Genomic DNA, 20,968 nt, shown 5'->3' with positions numbered 1-20,968 from the left:
CAGTGGAAATTCATCCGTCTGTTTTTACTCTCTGGGGATTTTACTCATTCATATGTTACGTTAATCTTAATAGCACAAGACTTTCTGGTTCTTTTTTTTTTTTTTTTTGTGGGTCTACTTTTGATAGACATGCTAATCAAATTGCTCGGTGAAGCAAGTGTCAATGGCTACATTTTCCAAAAATGTCGGAACCCTGAAAAGAGATGTCCACTTTATCACAAAATGGCCAACTTGTTGTCTTTTCTAGGCAGACCCACAAAAAAATAATTATTCAAAACCTTTCGGATTCATTTCAGTTCGCGTGCGCTTGTGCTCGATCCAGCCGTTGATTTTTCGAACTGCCGTTTGTCTCCCAAAGTGTCTTTATGTATCAATTTCAAGGAGCTGATGAAACACTCGTGCAAAATAGCGACTCGCTTAGTCGGCCCAGATCCCACAAAATGATACACGACGCCTCTCATTTCAAGTGGAGAAAATCACGAAGCTTCTTAAGTTTACTTTGCATTTTCATTTGGAGGCTGTTGGTAGTTTTATCGTGCAACACACTCCTTTCTCTTTCCTTTACTTTCCTCCCATGAAAACTTACATATTACATAACATGGAAATGTCACTTCACATTATTTCATAGGTGGTGAAAATTGGGGAGGTGGATGTGCATCCCTGAGGAGCACAGTGTGTTCCATCTGGAAGGTTCCACTGTAAAGTTACAAGCGGCTTGTTTCAGTGACAGTGACGGACAGCTCGTCCCACCCACTCCCATAGCACCTTGTCGCACCTTGAACTGTTTGCTCTCTCTCTCGCTCGCTCTCTCTCTCTCGGAGGTGCAAACTCTTTGAACTGCGAACCAAAATGCATCGCGGCAAGATGTTGCTGGGTTCCATTCCAGCTTCCAAAACACACACACACTCGCTGGTGTTGAGATGATGGACAACTCATCACTCCGTCCCCCCACCTGGTTGCAATAACATGTGATATGTCAGGATTGCATTATCTGATGCTCCTCGTCCTCCTCCTCCTCTGAGCTCCTTCGCGCCCATCGCCTCTTCTCCTCGCCTAATGCAGAGAGACAGAGAGGATGTATAATTCATGGACCCCTCTGCCAGTGCACTGTGTGTGTGTGTGTGTGTGCATGCCCAGCGTGGCTCGTCAGGCCAGAGAGACAAACCTCGGCAAGTGTAGCGGAGCAGAAAGAACAGGTCGTCTATGCGTGTGCGTGCGTGTGCGTGCGCGTGCGTGGTTTACATGACTCATGTATAGGCGTGGTCGGCGTATATGTTTGATGACGTTGCTGCTGGGTTAAACGAAGCGAGCGTTGTGCGTTGAGTCGCTTTCAGCCCCTTGTGTGACGCGCACGCGCTCCGCTTACGAAACTCTAAAAGCAGGCCAGCCAGCGATTTTGTTTTGTTTGTCTTCTGCCACAGAAGGGCACAAAACGAAAAAGTGTGATGATAACCCTAGAACAGGAAATGCGTTTTTTGGGGGATGAATTGATCATGTACAAAATCAGACTTGATGGTCACACCCACCAAATATGTTGCGAAGTGACAAAATTTTCAAATTAGGGTACAAGAAAAAAAGCTCAACTGAATGGACTAATCCAAAACATGAGACTTAAAAGTGACTGCCGTGATGCTTTTTACGCGACGACATGTCCCTTAATGTGAAATGGTAGTCATACGTGCAGCGAGCAGTATAATGCAGGGGACGTGTAACGCTATAAAAAGGACAAATGGCACTAAAAGCAGGCTAGCGCTCGTCTTAAGAAGTACGCTAGGAGGAGGGAAAGGCTAAAGGCACCAGCCGAGAAGAGAACATGCAGGGACAAAAGGATGAAGAGGGAGGGCGGGCGAGGCGAGGCGGGGGGCTACGCCAGGCTCACTTGCTTCCAATGGGTGAGTGAACATCAAGAGCAGTCAGTTCATGCGAGTCCACGTCAGAAGAAGTGTGCAGCCTTCCTTACATGCCGCACTTTATCCACTCGCCCCGTTTTACTTCCTTCGATATGCTTGTAGTCAGCTAACTTCATCTGTGAGACACGGGGGAGGCCGGCCGGGGTTTTAAATTAAAGACGAAACCTGAGCTTGCTGCTTTTAATAAACACCGCCAGGACTTTTTATGATAGCGTTCGTTGTTCTGATTCACACTTTGCTGCACTGTCATGTGGTGTTCCGCAAGGTTCAATTTTAGGGCCCCTGCTGTTTTCATCATCATCTTGCTCCCTGTGGATTCCATCTCACGTCACCCCGTGGAGTCTAACTCGGAGAGCCCAGATGCTTTGTGGGACATGTAGTCGATATGCAGTTGACTCGAATCTCACCTCGGATATATTTGCCACGTATTTGATATTTTTATAAAAGTGTCGGTGCTTCTCCGCAATGCAGCAAGGTTAGCCAGCTCAAACGCCTGATCCCGTCAAGTCTTCACGCGAACTCTCCCGTCGACGCCTCTCCATCAAACCTCTCGCCGAGAGGAGGAGTGTTGATTCGGGGGTGGCGATGTGCTTACAGATGAATGGAAGTGATGGGGGGGGGGGGGGGGGGGGGGCAATCCTTGCTTCGCTCCGCTGGGAGGTCTCCTGTGTTCCTCTAGACCTTTTGAGTCAGAGTCTTCTGCCACAACAGCTGTCAACCACCTCAGACACTTTATCTATCACTCCACATTCCCTTCTGCAGCACTTTGCACTTTATTAGCAGGGATGCCTTTATTGGTCCAAGTTAGTTTAGATAATCCAATTAAAAACCCGCATTTCAATTTAATAGACTAGTTTCACCCTTTTTTGGTTTCTACTCTACATTAGAATTAATATTAACCTTCCACTCAGCTTGCTGCTAGAATTGACCCATTTAATTGCTATTATTTAAATTTCCTTTGCGATCCAAGAGCTCGGGGGAGGATGTCGGTGTAGAAAAAGGAGGTCATTCCTTAAAATGTTTCCTTTTTTTCTGAAGGAAAAGCAAAATGCAAGGTTGTGCCAAAAGATTGTGTGAGCACTTGGCTTGGCTGTCACTTTGAGCCTCATTAGCTACGCTTTAAGTTAAATCAATACACAATACACACGTTCGCACACGGCCTAGGCAGCCGGAGGAATCAGTCTTCGGCAGTGTCCAATTCTTTTAGAAGATGGAGTTGTGTAGAACTCGTGTGTGTGTGTGTGTTTTGCTTTAGGGAGTGAAAGAGGCATATAATGAGGTGGTGCAGTTAACAAATGCTGTTGCTTATTCGTCGATACCCTTTTTTCTTCAGTTGTTGTGTGTGCGTGTGTCGACAAAAAGTGAAACCTCTCCGGTCATAAATTTCAGGAGGAGAATCCACTTTCATTTTGTCAGCATTCTGAAATTCTTCCCGCAGGAAATAACTGGAATTTAGAAATAATAAGCTGCAGCGCCGTCGTAAAAAGCTTTATTAGCGTGCGCCGCTAGTATGAACAGGCTAAGTTGTGTCTAACAAAGGTTAGACCGGGTTTTTTTTCCCCTTATGCGGTCACGGCTGCATTATAGATTCAGCATTGATAATCTTGCCAACTGGAATGCATTTTTGTATGCATATGTATGTAGCATACATAGCAAGTTCTCATTTATATTGAATATGTTGCAATTAGCCAGCGGATTGTATGTAAAAGATCTAACGGCGGTTGACCCGCGTCGACAGTTTCCGCACGCCATAAAAAATGCATTTGCCGCCACCGTGCTATTTATGGTGTGCAAAATAAGTTACGCAAGACATGCTAGTTTGGAAGGGCTCTGGAGATGTGCCTTCATGTGTGTGTGTGTGTAATGCAATGCACCAGCAGCGCTTGACTGCTAAAGAGCTGGAAAGCCTTAAATCAATACAGCTAATGAGAGTCTTAGAGCGAGGATAGAAAGGCGTTCAACCCCGCCACCTTCCTCCTCTTCCTCTTTCTTCTTCTTTGCTGTAAGATGGCGGCGAACTGAACTCGCTTCACAGCAAGCAGCAGTTTGGCGGAGTGAACGCTCGCTCAAGATGCTAAAAAGTTGAGGACTGAAAGAAACTTTTAGACGGCTATATTAACGCTAACACGCTGGAGAAATAGGTAACAAGTAGAATCTATGTCACCGTGTAGCATGAGATAAATAAGAGAGATGCAGCAACACATGTAGACCGACAATATAACAGTACTCACAGACATATATTATTTATCCTCATATTACTGCAGATTACAGAGTAACATTCAGAAGTTGTGGAAATTCTTTTTCTTCTGCAAAAACAAGAATTTTGATTGAAATTGAGTTAACTGTTTTTCTACTTTTTTTAAAATTAATTAATTGTATTCGAATTTCATTTTAATTATTACCTTGCCTGACAAACTGGCAATTTAAACGAAAATTTTAATAAAACTCTTTTCTTCATTCTTTGTTCATTTACCGGTTTGTATGGAATATATTGACCAGGCAGTGAAAAAGGAAGCCCATAAATAGAAGAAACTTTTTTAAAAAAAATCACAGTTAAATTACTTTAAATGAATGAATCGTCAAATGTACCCGGGCAGCAGCGTAATATTCCATGCGGAGACTTTTTAAAACGGACTGGCCGGCTTTTAGGCTTTAATTTAATGTAGCTCGCTGCTGCGTGGAAATCAATGGCTTCTAATTGCACTCGCACGCAATCCATCAGAGTCAGGATCAAGTGCGCTTCGCCGTATGTCGATATCACATCAGTTTGGATGCGGAAGGGGGAAAAAAAAAAAAAAATGTCTTTGCGACCTCCGCACACACTCATGCACATAAGCAAGATAAATGTTGCTCAAGTTGGTAAGCAAGCCAGTCATTTGCCATCTGCGTCTTGAGCACTAATGGCCGTCACTCCCCCCCACCCCAAACAAATGGTCCCGAAGTGCGTTATTATCCGAGCGTGGCGCAGAGGCATTTAGTGTTGCATGTCCATTATGTTGCCGACTGCTAAGGAAAATAAGGTCTCGTGGGTATGAGGGGGGGGTGAAGGAGTCCAAACTCTTCCAGCTGAGGCTCAAACAAGCTGGATTTCTCGGCAGAGGTCCGAGTCAGTACACGAGCTGGTTTTACCTAACAAGGGCCGCTAATGTCGTTTTGAGTCATTAGCGAAGACGCTCCATCAATCGGCGAGAACATTTTAACGTCCCGTTTATCGACGTCCCGTTTGACAAACGTTGGCAGAGGTTCCCGTGTTGTTATTCGCTACGCAAACTCGTTTCGGGTCAACGCGTGTTGGGTTAACGATCGCTGGCGTGGTTTTGAGTTATTAACGGAGACGCTCCTTCGATCCACGAGAATATATTGAGAACGTAGTTATTGATTGGTCAGTTGACAAATGGTAAAGCCTTGGCAGAGGTCTCGGTGGCGTTGTTGAATACACAAACCGTGCGAGAGTCGAGTTACCCGATGGCCGACGGGGATATTTTTAGTCATGAAAGAAGACGCTCTATCGATCCACCAGAACATTTTAATATCACACTTATTGATCTCTCACTTGACAAATGTTTAACCCTCGGAGGAGGAGCGCGTGTTGTTCAGATTCCACTCCGCAGAGTAACAATTTGTCGGGTCACCAGCACCCAATGTTGTCGTTTTGTGCAATTTACAAAATACACTTTTGATCCTAAAGAACATTTGTAGTACTTATTGATTTCTCACCTGAGGATTTTTTAAGCCGTGGGTGAGGTCGGAATGATGTTGGTCAGTACAGTGAACAGGATAATGAAGTTTTGAGTTATTAATGAAACGATGCTCTATCGATTCATGAGCAAACATACGTTTGTTGTAGCGCAGTTGAATTGGATCTACTTGCTGATTTCTCGTTTTTCTCAGCAACAATCGATTCCATTACCAATGGTGTTGTTTTTACTTATAAGAAGTGGAAAGGTATCCCGCTCTGGCTCTATCTTAAGCCCCTTACAAGTTCTTTTGAGATTCATCCGAAATATTGGCAAAACCGTAACGACTGCGGGTTGGATTTTAAGGGCAAGAGCTCCCACGCTCCAGACAGCGTCACGTGCGCGGCCATCTTTATTTTTTGCGGCACGTGCAGGGGTCCAGGGATCACCCAGAATGCTTTGCCTGGTATTGCCCCGCTGCTCCTTTCAGAGCAAGCGAGGGCGCCTGAGAGGGCCGTCCCCTGCCAAAAGATGGGTCAGGGGCCCTCTTCGCTGCCAGCATCCTTCTTTCACCCGGGACTCTGTCTCCCGGGGCAACCCTTTCTTGTCACCCGTGTTTGTTTCTCTCGGCCCGGGTGAAAGAGGAACATGAAAGCGGGAGAGAGGGTCAGACGAGCCTCTCCAATTTCCTCTCCACGCCTAATCTGATTGGCCGTCAGAATGGTGAAAGGAGCGCCGGATTGGAGGACGCTGGCGGGGCCGGGTTTGGCGGGGGCTCCTCGTGATGAGGGAGGAATTTGGGCCCCCGTCTTTGGGGGACGTTGAGGTGTTCACGGACGCGCTCGCCTTGCAACCCGAGCCCGCCGAGGCCAGAATTAGGTGGCCGGGAGGTGCCAATGAGGTCCGTAAACATCCGAGTACGGATCGGGCCGGCTCATGAATGGTTGCAAATCTGCGTATAATTGATGCCCATTGAAACGCATTCAAGAGGCAAATAACAAAATGTTCGCAATTTAAAACGAATGAATATTCAATGTTTTCATGGAAAAGCAAGGGAAAATCATCTGACCGGCATTTGTCAATTTCAGTTTCTGGAATGCCATTTTGAGTAGGCCTTACTCCAGACAAAAAGTGTGGAAAAGATGAATGACTGCGGAATGTGTTTTGATGTCGAGTTGGGCACACGGGGATGCGCCGAGGAAGACATGTTTGGAAAGCCCGTGAGAGCGCAAAGACGACGTTTGCGCGCTTGCGTCTTTGTATTCCGGCCGCGGTGCGTGCCCGAGATAAATAAAACATGGCGAGATGCCGTCGACAGATAAGGAAAGACTGCTGGGGAAAGATGATTGAGAAGGTGCGGCGGGACACAAAGACTTAAAGGCTGGACTAATCCCAAAAAAAAAAAAAGAGCAACTAATGCACACGTCCATGAAGCTTCCCCTCTGAGGATGCCCAACAGCACTCCTCATTCTGTGAGGTCCTTTGTTTGCCCAATTTCCCCCCGCCCGCGGCCAGACCCCAATCACAGGGCCTTAATCCTAACGCCGCTCTTCCGCCGTATTAGCGACCGTGTCTCCGATTTATTCTCCTTTTCCTTCATCCTGTCCCATTACGCCCCATTTTTTCACCTTTCCAGACTTTTTTCCAGTTGAAAACAAAGTTTGACATGATGTGTTTGCGCTGATGCAAATACATTCTGTTTTTCTTACTTGGAAGCATCAGCCAGCCTTTTTGGGAAAATTGCATCATTCCCTTCTTGCAGTGTTGCAATGCTTTTGACTTTATTATTTTTTTTGCATGACTGGTGGTGTTCTCTGATTGGACGTCTCCCATTGTGGCACTTGCAAATGGCCTGTCGCCTCTCATCTTTGAAGCCATGTAGGTCAGCTCTCGATTTTGCGTTCTGGTGGGAGGGAAAAAAAAAAAAGAAGGATATCTGAGAGAGAATATTCCAGCTATCAATCCTGTATGTGTTGCTTTGTGACCCCCCCCCCCCCCCTCCATTCTTCCCATCCATTCCATTCACAAGTGTTGGCACCGAGACAAGATGAGAGAGGGAGGGGCCGCCGGTTGAGAGGAAGAAAAGCGTATCGGTTGCACCTAGAGGGTTTGGCAGTCAGCGAGAAAGACAACAAGAACACGATGCTTCCTATGTCCGGCTATCGGCCTTGAGGGATTTGCTTTGTGTATAGAGCAAATGTTTCCTTGTTTATCAGATGCACAGACCTCAGGTCAAAAATTCCCAACATGGCGGCTCAATCTTGACTTCTTCTTCTTCTCCTTTCTTGTCAGATGCAAAAACGATGCGAACATGATGACGCTAACACCCGCCAGCACACAGATGCTAACTGTTAGCAGCACTTATTTATGCACGGCGGGTATTCCGTAACGCTCTGATGCGTGCCGGCGCCCCGCACGAGAAGATTGGCGGGCCGTGTGCAGCCTCACGCTCCACTTGGGCACCGACGCAGACAAAGCTCCACCTGCACGTAAAATCGCTCACAGATGGGTAATTGATGCACAGCGGAAGGCACGAAAAAAAAAAAACTGCATGCACGCCGTGCATGGCGGCGACTCCAATTTCCCCGAGGTTACAGCATTTTGACATTGAACACGGCGGAGGGAAGTCGGCTATTAGCGTCCATGAAGGCTGCTAATAAGGGGCTGAGGTAAATGAGGCTGAGGTTAACGAGGAGGGGGGCTCGTGTTGGAAAACATCGGGGGGGGCACGTTCATGCGGAGAAAAGTGACTTCCAAAAAACAACAAAATGGGAGAAGCTGAGGATTTGAGCTAGCGTCGGATAGCTAGAAACTTTTAGATGCTATTAAAAAGAAAAACATTATTCATTCCAGCCCCCCTACAAAAAAATGCTTGTAATGTCATGTTACTGATTCTAATCGGCCGACCGCAGGGAAACATGATTGGCACTCGAGTAGGCCGACCAGGTGGTTGCTCCACAATGTTGTGCGCCGAATAGTTCTGTGAGGGCGGCATCGCGCTGTGCGGTCGGTCTGGAAGGACAACGCGTCCCCGATGGCTCGCCTCCGATTTGATTGCTCCTGATTGAGACCGAATTGTAATAAAAGGGCGGTGTATGATTTCCTGGTGAGGGAAGTCAGCTGCAGTCATTATCATGGAGAAAGTGAAAAGGGGGGGGGGGGGGGGGGGGGCAGAATCAAAGCCGGGTTCGGTAAACTTTTCCTGAAGGTCGTCCTGGAGCGCGGCAGGGACGGGCCCGGGGGGAGCGCCGATCAAAGGCCCTGCTTTGTCGGCCAATCAAACGGCAGGAAGCGTGTCATCTTGGGCGGACGCGATAGAAGAAGAAGAAAGCCAGCCGGCGCGCTTTTGCTATCCCGTGAGGTGGTTACAGGCACAAATCCTGACCTGTTTTCTTGTTTTGTTTTGTCAAATTTCACCTCCAGTGATGTTAATAATCGTCCCTGTGCTCCAAAATGAAATATGAATTTCGAGTCAGTGTCATCTGAAAGTACTGGGAAACTCCACATATTCAGTGTGCGCCATTTGCAAAGTTGTGAAGCCCGATTGATTGATTGATTGATTCATTGATTGATTAATTACATAAACCGCCCTCCATTGTGCTTTCCAGGTTCGCAGTTAGGCAATTTTGCAAAATTCTTTGCACAGTTAACTTTTCTTAGTACAACTATTGTTAATATTGCCTGTATTTCCACTGTCAACCACTAGATAGCGGCATCTTTTGTTGCATATTGAATATTTATCTGCATTTTTTTGAATAATTTGGGGGGGTTAATTAACAGTAGGATATTTTTAGGGTCTAAAAGAATGAATTTGGGCAATCAAAACATTGGGGGGGCTTTTACTGTTTGCATAGTGAAGCACTATTGTTACTGTCAAGGTGCTACTCGTGCACACTAAACCAACATTGTGGCTACTGTTTACACAAGGCCTTGCTCTGGGAAAGCGCTGCCTTGCCTCCCGCAGCAGCAGCAAGGAGATGGAGAACGAGGTGGGGGGGGGTGGAAGTCTGATGCAGCCCGAGGGCGGGAGCGGCGGTCACTCGGAATCAGAGATGAGGACAGAGCAAAGGAGCGAGGTGGAAAGGGAATGCGAGATGAAGGCAGAGATGGACTGGATTGGGACGGGTGGGTGGATGGAGCAAGGTGGGGGGGGAAAAGTGGAGCAATGCGGGCCACACTCAGGAACAAAGGAGGTTAGCGGGAAGATTGGCAGGAGGGGGCAGCGGAGGGCGCTGGAGAAAATAGAAAAAAGATGGAAATGGAGTGAGCAGGGATGAGTGGAGGAGGGGGGCCAAAATAATCCCAGAGTCTCCCTTTGCTTTTCTCTTTGAGGATCCTAATCTATACAAACACACACACACACGCACACATGCACACACATAGGGCAGAAAGCTACATGTTGAAATAAAGTTTATTTATTTAGTGGCGAGTCTTTGTTGGGGGTCCCTGGAGGATGAGCCAAGGTCAAAACCACTTAAGAATGTCCCTTTTATACTTATGTAACCTCTCTGGCTCTCTTTTTTTGTATCTCAACTGCATACTCACACACACACACAACACACACACACACACATGCACGCATACTAATGCAGCAGGGGGAGTGCATCGATTTAGCATGGTGTGCAAGATTCCCACCACTGCCCCGATATGCAGATTAAAGACGGAGCAGAACGTGTGTATACACACACACACGTACGAACACAGTCTGCTCTCCAAGCTTTTTCCCTTGCCGAGTTCAGGCGGGTTATTGTCATTTTGCATATTCATTTTACGCATATTCATAATTGGTTCCAGACGTTGAGCAGTTGTGACAGTGTTTCACCAAGATGTTGCACTTGTGTGTGAGCGTTGGTGTGTATTTGCGTCCCCCTGTTTCCTTCCCGTGAAGCCTCATCCCGATGAGGACCCTCACTGTGATTTCGGCAGCTCAAAATTTGTGCCCGACATGATAACACAATGAATAAATAATGAAAAGTACATTTTCTCCCATCAGGAGATGCGGAAAGAGGAGGGGGGGGGTCGAGTGCACCGCATCTGCCCCGGCATCACACCAATCCCAGACCAGGACAAAAAAGTTTACAAAGCCCCGCTTTATTTTATTTAATGCTAAAAAGCATTTTATTATCTTAAATGAGAATTTAAGTCACTGAAGGCCCAGGTAGCAAAAGAAAAGTTTCCTCGCTCTCTCTGTGGGATTAGAACTCCAGGAAAAAAAAAATGCCAGTCACGTAACTAAAACATTGTTTAAAAATATCCCTGAAATAAGACAGGAGTGGACTGTATATAAATCAGCCTGGCGCACAAGTTGAGTGCGTTTCCTATTTTTTTGGTCTGTTCCGCACTTTGTTCATGCCCGTGAAAGCCCCCCGGCAGAAATGCGAGGGCTCCAAGCGTCACGCTCGGATCAATGCGACATGACACAAGGAAGCTTTTGGAACAGATATTTATAGACTGCGCTGGAATAAAAGCCCCCACCACAATAAAGGTGGGATGTCAAGGGTGGTGCCTCACTAAAATATATAGACAAGAACACACGCACACACAAATGGACAAGTGGGGTCCTCCATTATTAGAACAATGCCATTTTGCATTTTTCATTTGTTTAAAAAAAAGGGCTCGCCCTCGTGGCTTCCATTCTGCTAGGAAAGTGGCTCAAACTATTTATAAACCTTCGGGATGACGATTGGAAAGTCGTCTCCTGTCTCGTGATTGGCAGAGAACACATGAAAGAGTCAATCCGAGCACTCGCATGAACACCTAATTAGCATTACCCCCCCTCCCCTCCACAAACCGTATCGTACAGTGCCACTTTCAACAATACAGTTGTCATTTTCACACACACGCGCACACACACACCTACTAATCCGCTGTGTGGTTGCTCAGAGGCATCCCCCCCCCCTTTCTACTTCCCCCCTCATCATCATCCAAACTGTCTCCAAATAACACTTTTAACACATAATGCTTTTAGAGGGGGGCTTCAGGGTGTGTCTCTCTGTGCACGTGTGTGTCGATACGTTCTTGTTTTTCTATCTTAGTGTGACCACCAAGTCGAGGCATCTTCATCTCCATTGCCGAAAAGAGTCGCTACAAATGCCCGTGCGGGAATATTAGCGTCCAAACGTTGTTTCCGGCTCGCCTTTGACATTCTACCGATATTTGTCTTGGCGATACAAGAAAAAGTAGTGACACGGTTAGCGTTGCACGTGTAGTAGGCTTGTTTGAATGCACATGTGCGCCTGAAAAAAAAGCCGAGCAAGCAGCGCTTAATTAATCAACATCAAAAGACGCCATTAAAAATGAATGGAACCCCGAGCAACAGTTTGGCTGGAGTGAATAATTCAGGCGGCAGCGCACCCCCATGCCCACTCATCTATTAGTCGCCATCATCATAGTGCCCCCCCCACAGGAATTGTCGGCAAACAAGCGCGGGCCGGCCGGCACTCCCGGGCCCTCGTCACTCCTCTGAGCGGAACGGCCATTAGTCTCAGCGCTGACCGCAGTTACGGGGCCGCGCTTCCAAATTAAGGCGCCCGCGCCGATTCCAATTAACGGCCTTGGAGGAGGCGCTTCTCGCTTTAATAGGAAAAGTCGCTGAGATGAGAAGATGTTGAACTCTTCAAAGTCTCCAATCCACTTTGAATCTTGAATTTACATTTAGTCCAATGCCTATGTGCGATAAATGCTAATATTAGCATTGAATGTTAGCTGGACGCTGAACTATGTGGTACAACACAAATTTCAGTGGGTGAGGCCGAGGGTCAAAGTGCAAGAGACGAGTAGAAAATTGTCTTCTTTTGTGAGTTTGGGTTTTTCATCTCCTTTTAAAACGGAACACAGCTTTTTTTTTTCCCCCACCGGTGGCCAAACCTTGACCCTACAAATAGGCCTGCTCTCGGGCGGCACGAAAAGAAAGGCACGCACGCAGTGACACACACATGCACGCACGCACACAAATACACACAGGCCTCTAGCCCTTCCTTTCATTGCACACAAACGCACTCATTGCCTAGAAAAAAAAAATGTCCCATGAACAGGGTTCACAGGGGACCCTTGTAGCTGCACTTCTATCAACATCCACACAGTATAGATTCAATAATAGCAAAAATGTGAGTCACAACCTCCTATTTTTTCAAATTTACGATTGCCTTAAATGCCTCAAAAATGATTCGATTTCCGAAAAATGCACTGGTGTGTGTGTCAAAAGCGTAATGGATGGATGTTTAAGCTCGAGTAAGTGTGTGTTTGTGTGTGTTTGTGTAGACTTGTTTTGGTCACGGTGCTTGAACGCGCTGATTAATGCTCACAGAGCGATGGCAGATGGAGGGCGAGACAATAAAGTAGAGGGAGGAAGTGGAAGACGACGACAGGAAAGCGAATGTGAAAGCGGGAATTGTAAAAAAAAAAAAAAAAGCTAATTTTGGTAGCTAGCTTTGTAAAGGCTGTAATGTATGCATGGATTGGGGAGGAATGGCGTGTTTGGGTGAGGGAGGAAGGGAGGCTTGGTGTTCGAATTTAGGCAGATCTGGGGCGGGAGGGAAGAGGATTTGGATTACTTGAAGAGGAAGACGAGGAAGGCAGAATTTGGAAAATGTAAATGTTATTCAAGCATTGGATATGCTGCAAATAATATGAATAAATGTGGATGCTCACATGCAAAAATTTTAGCATTGCCTCATATTTATAAAATAACGGAGGCAAGTTCTCCTTTCATGATTTCAGCTCCTGGCCTGGCGAAGTTGCCATGACAACATTTTAGCTTTATCAGACGCTCTCGAGCTTGTTTACAGGAAATTGTCGCTTCTCAAATGGATTTAACAGTCAGAAAGCAGAGATGGGGAAACATAACAAATGTTGCTGACCTTCAATTTGCGGTTTGAATGCGTGATTGCTTGCAAGGCTTTATATCGCCACTTGACTGCTGACATGAACTTGACGAGTTGGATTGATGCAGACTCATATTTTTTTAGGATTTGATCCAGCCCTCATTGGGTTCTCCGCCAACGCGTGTTGATTGACAGCTAGAACGATGTCTTGGTAAAATAAATACTTCAAGCTGCCGGGATGAAAAATAAACGGGGTTGTTTCACACCGACTGAGAGGAAAGACGACATGTCTGCGGGGTTGCTGACGGGGATGTTTTTTTTTGACAAATTCCCATCACTTCGTCTTTGCCATGACTAGTCCCGGTGTCTACGCTGCTCTTGTCTGTTTTCTTTGAAGGCCCATCCGTTCGTTGGGCGCTTACCTGCTGCTGGGCGGAGTTTCGCCACCGCACAATTGGGTGACAGCTGCCGCCATCGGGAATGAAGATTGTCCCTGATGTGCTTTGTTATGTTAATTACTCTCTTGTTGAGTGTCTGATGTTTGATTGGAAGGGCGTGTTTGACTGGCGGCCATTGAAGCCGTTAAATTTGCTTTGATGAAACTGACTCAAATGGAACTCAGCAGGTTTTAATTTGGGTTTGAAATTTATTCAAAATGGCAGCGAGACGCACAAGAAAAATAAATACATTCTGCTAATTTTGAAAACAAACTGAAAGGGAAGGGAAATTTCATACTAAGTAACTAAGTAAAAGAAGACAAATATTAAAACTAAGGACCTGAAAGTGCACTAAAATCAAACAAGGTTTAGGACAACGAAGCTGATGACAAGTCACATAGTGGAAGCGACAGTGTGAAATGACGCCGAGCGAGTAAGCGAGTAGGAAGAAAGACCATTAGTGAGTAAATGATGTCGAGGAGCGATGGGAGACCAGATGAAAGCGTTGCACTTAATTGACACGGCGAGTGACGGGCGCCGGCGGCAACGTAACACTAACACACATTGGCAAAGAAACAGCCTGCGGCTTCTCCTCACCAAAAAACACTAACGAGATGAACATTTGCATTTTCTTCCAAAAAGTGGAAATGGGCGAGCTTGTTCCGCCATGGGATCGGCAACTACATCGGCGACGTTTTGCGGGAGCGAGAGTGATGCTCATTACTGTCAGCACCGCAAATGCTGAGCCGGTCGCTCCCGGCAGAAGTTTTGTGCTTGCAGAGGTGCAACTCAAATGTCCAACTTTGCCAACTTTTTTTTTTTCCCCTCTGTCAGCTGGAGAACAAATATAAGATGTTCCAAAACCTAAAATAATTCTATCCACACTTGAGTTTTCCTTGAGTTTAAAAAAAGTTTTTTTTCTTCTTCTTACAGGGGCTGTTGAAAAAGTAAACTTTTCAATATTTGGAGTCACAACTTTGAGTTTCTTTCTACTTGTCCATTATTAGGAAGGTGCGTTGCTGTGCAGGCCTCCCTGGCGTTGCCAAATTGTTGCAGTGTATTTCACATCTCATAAGCCATTTCGTTTGAATTTTGAGTGTTTCGGGATTCTAGTTTGGCAAGCTTAAACCTCTCAGTGTTTTGAAATTGTTGTTATCCCCGGCGGCTCTCAGTTGCTAACCTCTGCAAATAGCGGGAGCTCACTGGCTAATATTTTGTGTTTTGTGTATGTGTGCGTGTGAGTGTGTGTTTGCAGGCAGGTGTGATAAACATTCACTTCTTCAAGCGAGAATCTTTGATCACAGTCATGCTGAGATGATGTTGCATGCCCAGACACACAAACACGTGCTAGTACCTATTTCTTGATGTCGACTTTTTGGTTAGCATTTGTTGGTTTGGATCTCCAGTGATCAATTTTTTTAATTTGAAGCTCATGCATTTAAGTTTGACAAGAAGTGAAGAAGCAGACGGCTAGTTTAGCTTCTACCGCCAAGCACTCGCTACTAAATATATGCAAGCGGGTCAAAAAATCGGAAGCATTTTGCATGTTAAAAGAAGGCCATGCTAATGACACACGAGCGAGTGTGAGTGCATTCTTGTGTCGTTTTTGCGGATTCCGTTTTGAACGACACACACTCGTGAGGCATGAAGCACTTTTGCACTTAGGCTACATTGTCAGCATTTTAGTAGCCTAATGCAGAACATTTTTATTATGATCAACTATTTTTTGGGTGTGTTCAGGGGACTTTAAGTTTTATTCTTATTCTTTTATTCTTAGTTTTTTTACAGTGAAAAAAATCATTTTTGGGGTGCTTTATATCATTATTTTAATTCTGTCAACTAAATTGTGTTACGAGGGACTTTCATTTTAATTGTCAGTTTGATTTATTCTTTATGGCAATTAAATCTGCTTTTAGGGGCTAATGCTTCTATTCCTTTTCTTCTTCTTATGATCATTGCAGCATGTAAAGTGCCCTTTGGCGGTTCTTCAATTCTCACGTTTAGTGCGCTCGCAGCCAAATTGGCCGTATTTTATTCCAAACGACTTGAAAGTACGGCCGGCGCTCGTACGTCTTCGTACGGCGATCCACTGCGGCGAGCGCTTAAGTGGCTGCGGACTGGCGTGCATCACAATCAACAGGCGCGATGGACACCAGCACAAATTGAAATGAACCAGAGGGGGAAACGAGAGGCCTCGGCACTGGCGAGCTTTATCCCATCTGCTTCCTTCTCACATTCCACGCAATCTCATTATCCCGCCGCTTCTTCTATTGTGCCGCCGGCCGGCTTCTCCTTCCTCGCAGATTTCCCCCTAAAGTGCGTTTAATGGCATTTGATTGGGAGAGCCGAGAGGATTGAGCCCAGCTCCCGGCGGCCGGATCAATGCCTCCAAATGATCCGTTGCCTCGTTCCTCCTCGCGGCCGGCGAGGCGTGAAGGCGCTCATTTCACATCCAACTCACTTCCACTGTGGGCCCTGCGGGAGAGCCACCGCCGTCGTTTCTTGAGAAGGATAATTCGTCCCAAAGCCCAATAGCCGGACCTGAAATGTCTCCATCGCCGACGATCAATGATTGTCAAGGAGAGAGAGAAGGAAAAAAGTGAATTTATTTAAGAAGAACCTTCACCGGTGCACTTGTTTGGCTGACGACTTGATCTTGGGTGCGAAAGAATGTCGGGCAAGGCGCAGTGACGGCGCCAAGCAGAATATTGTCTTTTTTGACCTTGTAGACAACCAAGTGAAAGATTTCACCCACTTCAATTTCTAAATTTAGATCATTCCTCTTTTGTCGTACATTTATGGCGACAAATACTTGTGACGATCGAATTGCCTGAGCTCGCCACGTTGGTGAGTTTCCGTGTTCCGTGAGCGAATCCGAAAGAGACTCAGTGCTGCCAACTGCTGGCCAGTTTTTTTATTCTTTAACTTTGCGGTTTTTTTTCTTTATGATCGACTCAGACCTGGCTCCTTCCATTTCCATAAAAAAACATTGTCATCGACAAGATAAGTTCAGTCATTTTGCTCGTGCTGACATTTAAATTTTGTTTTCATTTATTTCTTTTTTAATCTGTTTATTTCTGCACTCAACATGACCTCCGTTTGTCAACCCCGGCTCACCTGCTTCCATTCCACATGCGAATCGTCTCTAATGAAGCGTCGCTTTATTACACCTGAACCGAAGAAACTTTTGCCGCGAGGGATCGTCATTGATTTTCTTCTTTTTCTAATCAAAAGCCTCCACCGGCTGCTCTGAGCCTTTTTTTTATTTAGTTTGTTTGAAAGTGTTTATTGACGTGACCTCCAGCTGACGGGTGTATATCTGGGATGGCGTTATCATGGCTAAAAAAAGCCTCAAATGCAGTTTCATGGGAATTTGTCAGAATTTTCTATTTGTTTTCTCCCACGGGAAATGTATCAATACACTACAATCAAACATAAAATGAAAGAAAATTGAAAACAACTTTTAATTTCAGGTTCTGGCACGGGGAGTACCGGGTGGCGGTGAACATCAACGACTACCTGGACATCTACTGCCCGTACTACGAGGGCCCGCCCAGTCACGGGCGTATGGAGCGCTACATCCTCTTCATGGTCAACCACGAGGGCTACGCTAGCTGCCAGCACCGGCTGCGCGGCTTCAAGCGCTGGGAGTGCAACCGGCCCAGCGGCGCCGACGGCCCGCTCAGGTTCTCCGAGAAGTTCCAGCTCTTCACGCCCTTCTCGCTGGGCTTCGAGTTCAGGCCTGGACACGAGTACTACTACATCTGTACGTGCCCAGTGTGTGTGGGTGTGGGTGTATGTGCAATTATTAGCTTTTTTTTAAATTTTATTTAAAGGGAAGGTCCTTCAAAGCACAAACCAGAAAATCATAATTTGATTTTTTTTTTAGTGACTCTTTGCCTCCCCTGACATCGGATTTTGACTGCTCCACACTTGAGAAATGCGAGTGTGCGGGTGCGAGTGTGTTTGCTACGCCCGCCGCCGCTCTGCATGCATTTGTAAACATTATGTAAATATGCAATCAACGCGAGCAACTCAGCACGCTCAAGACGTAAACACGGCTGCCATCTTTCTTTCTCTGGCTGCTTTTCCTCCGTCAGCTCACTTTGTAATCATTTTCTTATTATCGCAGTTGATGCACTTTAACAACGGAGGTGTTTGTGTCACAGATGGGGGTCCTGCACACCCCACCGCCTCCCTCCCCTGTCATTCACGTTGTCAATTGGAAATATGCTACAATATAAAAAAAAAAAAAAAGCAAGGCGGGGGTAATCACTTTGAAAGCTTTTTTGATGGAGTGATTTCAACACTTGTTTGGAAGCACTTGAACAAGGCTTCAAAACGCCTGGCCTGCCCGGAATAAAAAAATAAATAAATTCATACATAGATAAATACATAGAAACAAAAAAAAACATATTCAGTAAAAATACTGGTAAGATGGAAAATAATGGCAAGTGTTGGTAACAATGGAAAATACTCCCAAAAAGTGAAAGCAAAAAAAAGGACAAAGTAAGTAACATTTTTAATTGCATCAAGATAATAATCATGTTTCAAAAATTATAAATGAATATGGAAAAAATACTGCAACTTAAAATTAAATGTTAATGATATGAAAATCCGAATTTTACATATTTGAATGAATGCCAAATGTTGCAAAGATAACCACCTGATGCCTGAGTTGCGCTTTTCCCACTCCACACATGCACACACATGCTTTTGTTTCCAATTGGCCCGGTGGGCCCCCTGGGGTTGTATAGTTGCCAACTTGGGTATTGTATTACCACAAATCCCCCAAGGGTTTGGGCATATTCCTTAAAAAAAAAAAAAAAAAGGCAGAGTGTTTGCAGAAGTGTGTGCAGTAGTAGTGGGGGGAGTTGCCGGGTCAGTTGTCAAGTGATTGTGAGTGCGTGAAAGGCCGTGTCCATCATCTTGACAAGCAGACATGCACTTTGCTCTCTGACACACACACACACACACACAGGTCTTTATTCCTGTGTGTGTGCGATGTATGTTCTGATAAAAAAACCACATTGATTTTTTTTCCTCTGTGATTCATGACCTGGTGCCTGGATGGTTTGCGTGTGCGCGCACAAGTGTGTGCACGTTGGTCATGCGGCTGACATGTTGACAGGTTGGAAGGGCCCCTCCCTCCTTCCCCACCTCTGTTCTCCCAGCTGCCCTCTGATGAGCCTGAGTGACTCTCAATGGGCTTTCAGGACACGTCGCGATTGTGGATGTGCTGGGAAAAGGAAGCAGCGGGAGGGAGCGCTGATAAGAGATGGGCAAAATGCAACAAAAGTAGAATTTGGCGCAGGGGTGAGGTCAGGTCGTGTCACAATCATCGGTGAACAATAATTCAGAATCAATAATTGACGGGAAACAGAGTTTGCAGTCACACTTCATTTCTTTTTTTGCATTTGGGGTGTAATTGCATTGTCGGCCAATAGATGGAAGCACACTATTTACTTTGTGTAGATTTGAAAAGAAGCATTTCAGCTCCGCCCACGCACGTATAAAATAACCCAGACCGCCTTGGTGACAGATTTTCCATCTTCATTCTTCAACGGGGCGACTTCAGGTAGCGCGGAATTTATGTTGATGTCTCGCTGTGTTTAATCTTCATGTGCGTCATCATTAAAGTCTTCTCTAATGACTGCGCAAGCGTTCAATGAAGACAAATGAGCGAGTGATGATTTACTCTTCACGTACGGTTTAACTTAATGAGGCGGCGTGTCAAATGGTGGAACGGCCGAGTTTATTTATGTCATCAGTCATTTGTCGCGGGAATTGATTGTTTGCAATAACGTCGTTTTCAATCTGCCAGATGTATTATTAAATCACCGAGCTTTTTTTTTTTTTTTTTACAAGCCCAATCTAATGTCTGATTGTTTAAAACAAAAAAGCTTTCACCGATTGACATCAAATTGTTTAGACATTTAAATCATAAAAGGACCCACAAAAAAGTCTAAAGAACAGGAAGTCGGCCATTTTGGTTTGAAGTAGCTATTTTGGACCAATTCCAGGTCTCTAACATTTTCTCTCTCCACGCTATCTTACATGGGCGGAGCATGCCATTAAAATTGTCGGCCATTTTGAAGATTCCGATATCTGTATCTCTTGAAGTAATCACTGCTTTGGATCTCTTTGCAGCATCTCCTCATCCGAACCACGTGGGCCGAGCGTGTCTCAAGCTGAAGGTGTATGTCAGACCTCCTGGTGAGTCACCGCACACACCCAAACACAAAAGATCCAGACTGGCCAGCGCTGTTAGATGAAAGGTTCCGATCGAATGGCTCGGTTCAAAGTCGATGCTCTGATTTGGGGAGAAACCAGACAAGGAACTGTGAGGCACCATGCTGAGTACTTTGTCTGCAATTATATTAGTAAGCAAAAAGCGCAATTGATTGTAGAACTCCGCCTTTGTGTCTTCACTGTTGTCTTGGATTCTGTAATCTACCCCGATGGAGCAATGCGGTGAATGTAGGTCATGTGGCAGGAAGCTGTTACGCAACTCTTATTTTGAAGGTCTACCAGTGCGAGCTGGATGTGCAGCATCCAACCTGCCTGGTAACTCGCCTCCCTTGATGGTGACACACTTTGAAGATGTCAGTGGGAGGAAAAGGGGGGGAGGACGTGTGTGTGCCAGCTTTCCAGGCTTTGGATGGTTTTCCTTCCTTCCAAATGACTAAAACGACATCAATTCCGTTGCTTGGATTCTGGAGTGATATGTGTCCGTCATTACGACCCATCTCGCGTGGCAAGTCGCGGCATGGTGCATTTACAAGTGGCTTGTGTGTGTGTCAGCTCTCTGCTCCAGATTCGGCGAGTCTCTGTGATTAAACTGTAATTAGGTTGGTTAAACCCCCCGCAGAGCTGGGCTGTCTTCGCCTCCTCCCGCCTCTCGTCGCTCTGCTTTGCCTCTCCTCTTGCAGCCAGAGTCGCGTTTGCCTTTTCCCACCGGCTCCCGATGATTTCACTAAGCCATATGCTCGAGTTGGGTTTGGAACCGGTTTAAATCCTGGTCCGGTCGTTCATATTGCAACAAGTCAATTCCCAAAAGTATTTGCCGATTTGCTGTTTTTGGTGGGATCGGATATTTTGTCGCCTCTGGTTTGTGTGTT

The 20,968-nt window shown here is 45.8% G+C and overlaps 1 protein-coding gene across 2 annotated transcripts in view; it reads left to right on the top strand.

The window, feature by feature from the left end:
- Window positions 1–20,968, top strand: part of efna2a (ephrin-A2a) — a 30,150-nt gene that overhangs the window by 7,255 nt on the left and 1,927 nt on the right. For both annotated transcript variants that reach the window (XM_088399809.1, XM_088399810.1), the window contains 2 exons: window positions 17,321–17,613; window positions 19,998–20,064. In XM_088399809.1, the coding sequence (XP_088255935.1) occupies window positions 17,321–17,613; window positions 19,998–20,064 (360 nt within the window). The remainder of the gene's footprint in view (window positions 1–17,320; window positions 17,614–19,997; window positions 20,065–20,968) is intronic.

This window comes from Syngnathus floridae, chromosome 16, assembly GCF_059516105.1.
Source record: "Syngnathus floridae isolate MCC-2025c chromosome 16, RoL_Sflo_1.0, whole genome shotgun sequence".
In the NCBI taxonomy this organism is placed as follows: domain Eukaryota; kingdom Metazoa; phylum Chordata; class Actinopteri; order Syngnathiformes; family Syngnathidae; genus Syngnathus; species Syngnathus floridae.
Note: the sequence above shows the minus strand (reverse complement) of the source record. Positions and strands in the feature narration are given on the sequence as shown.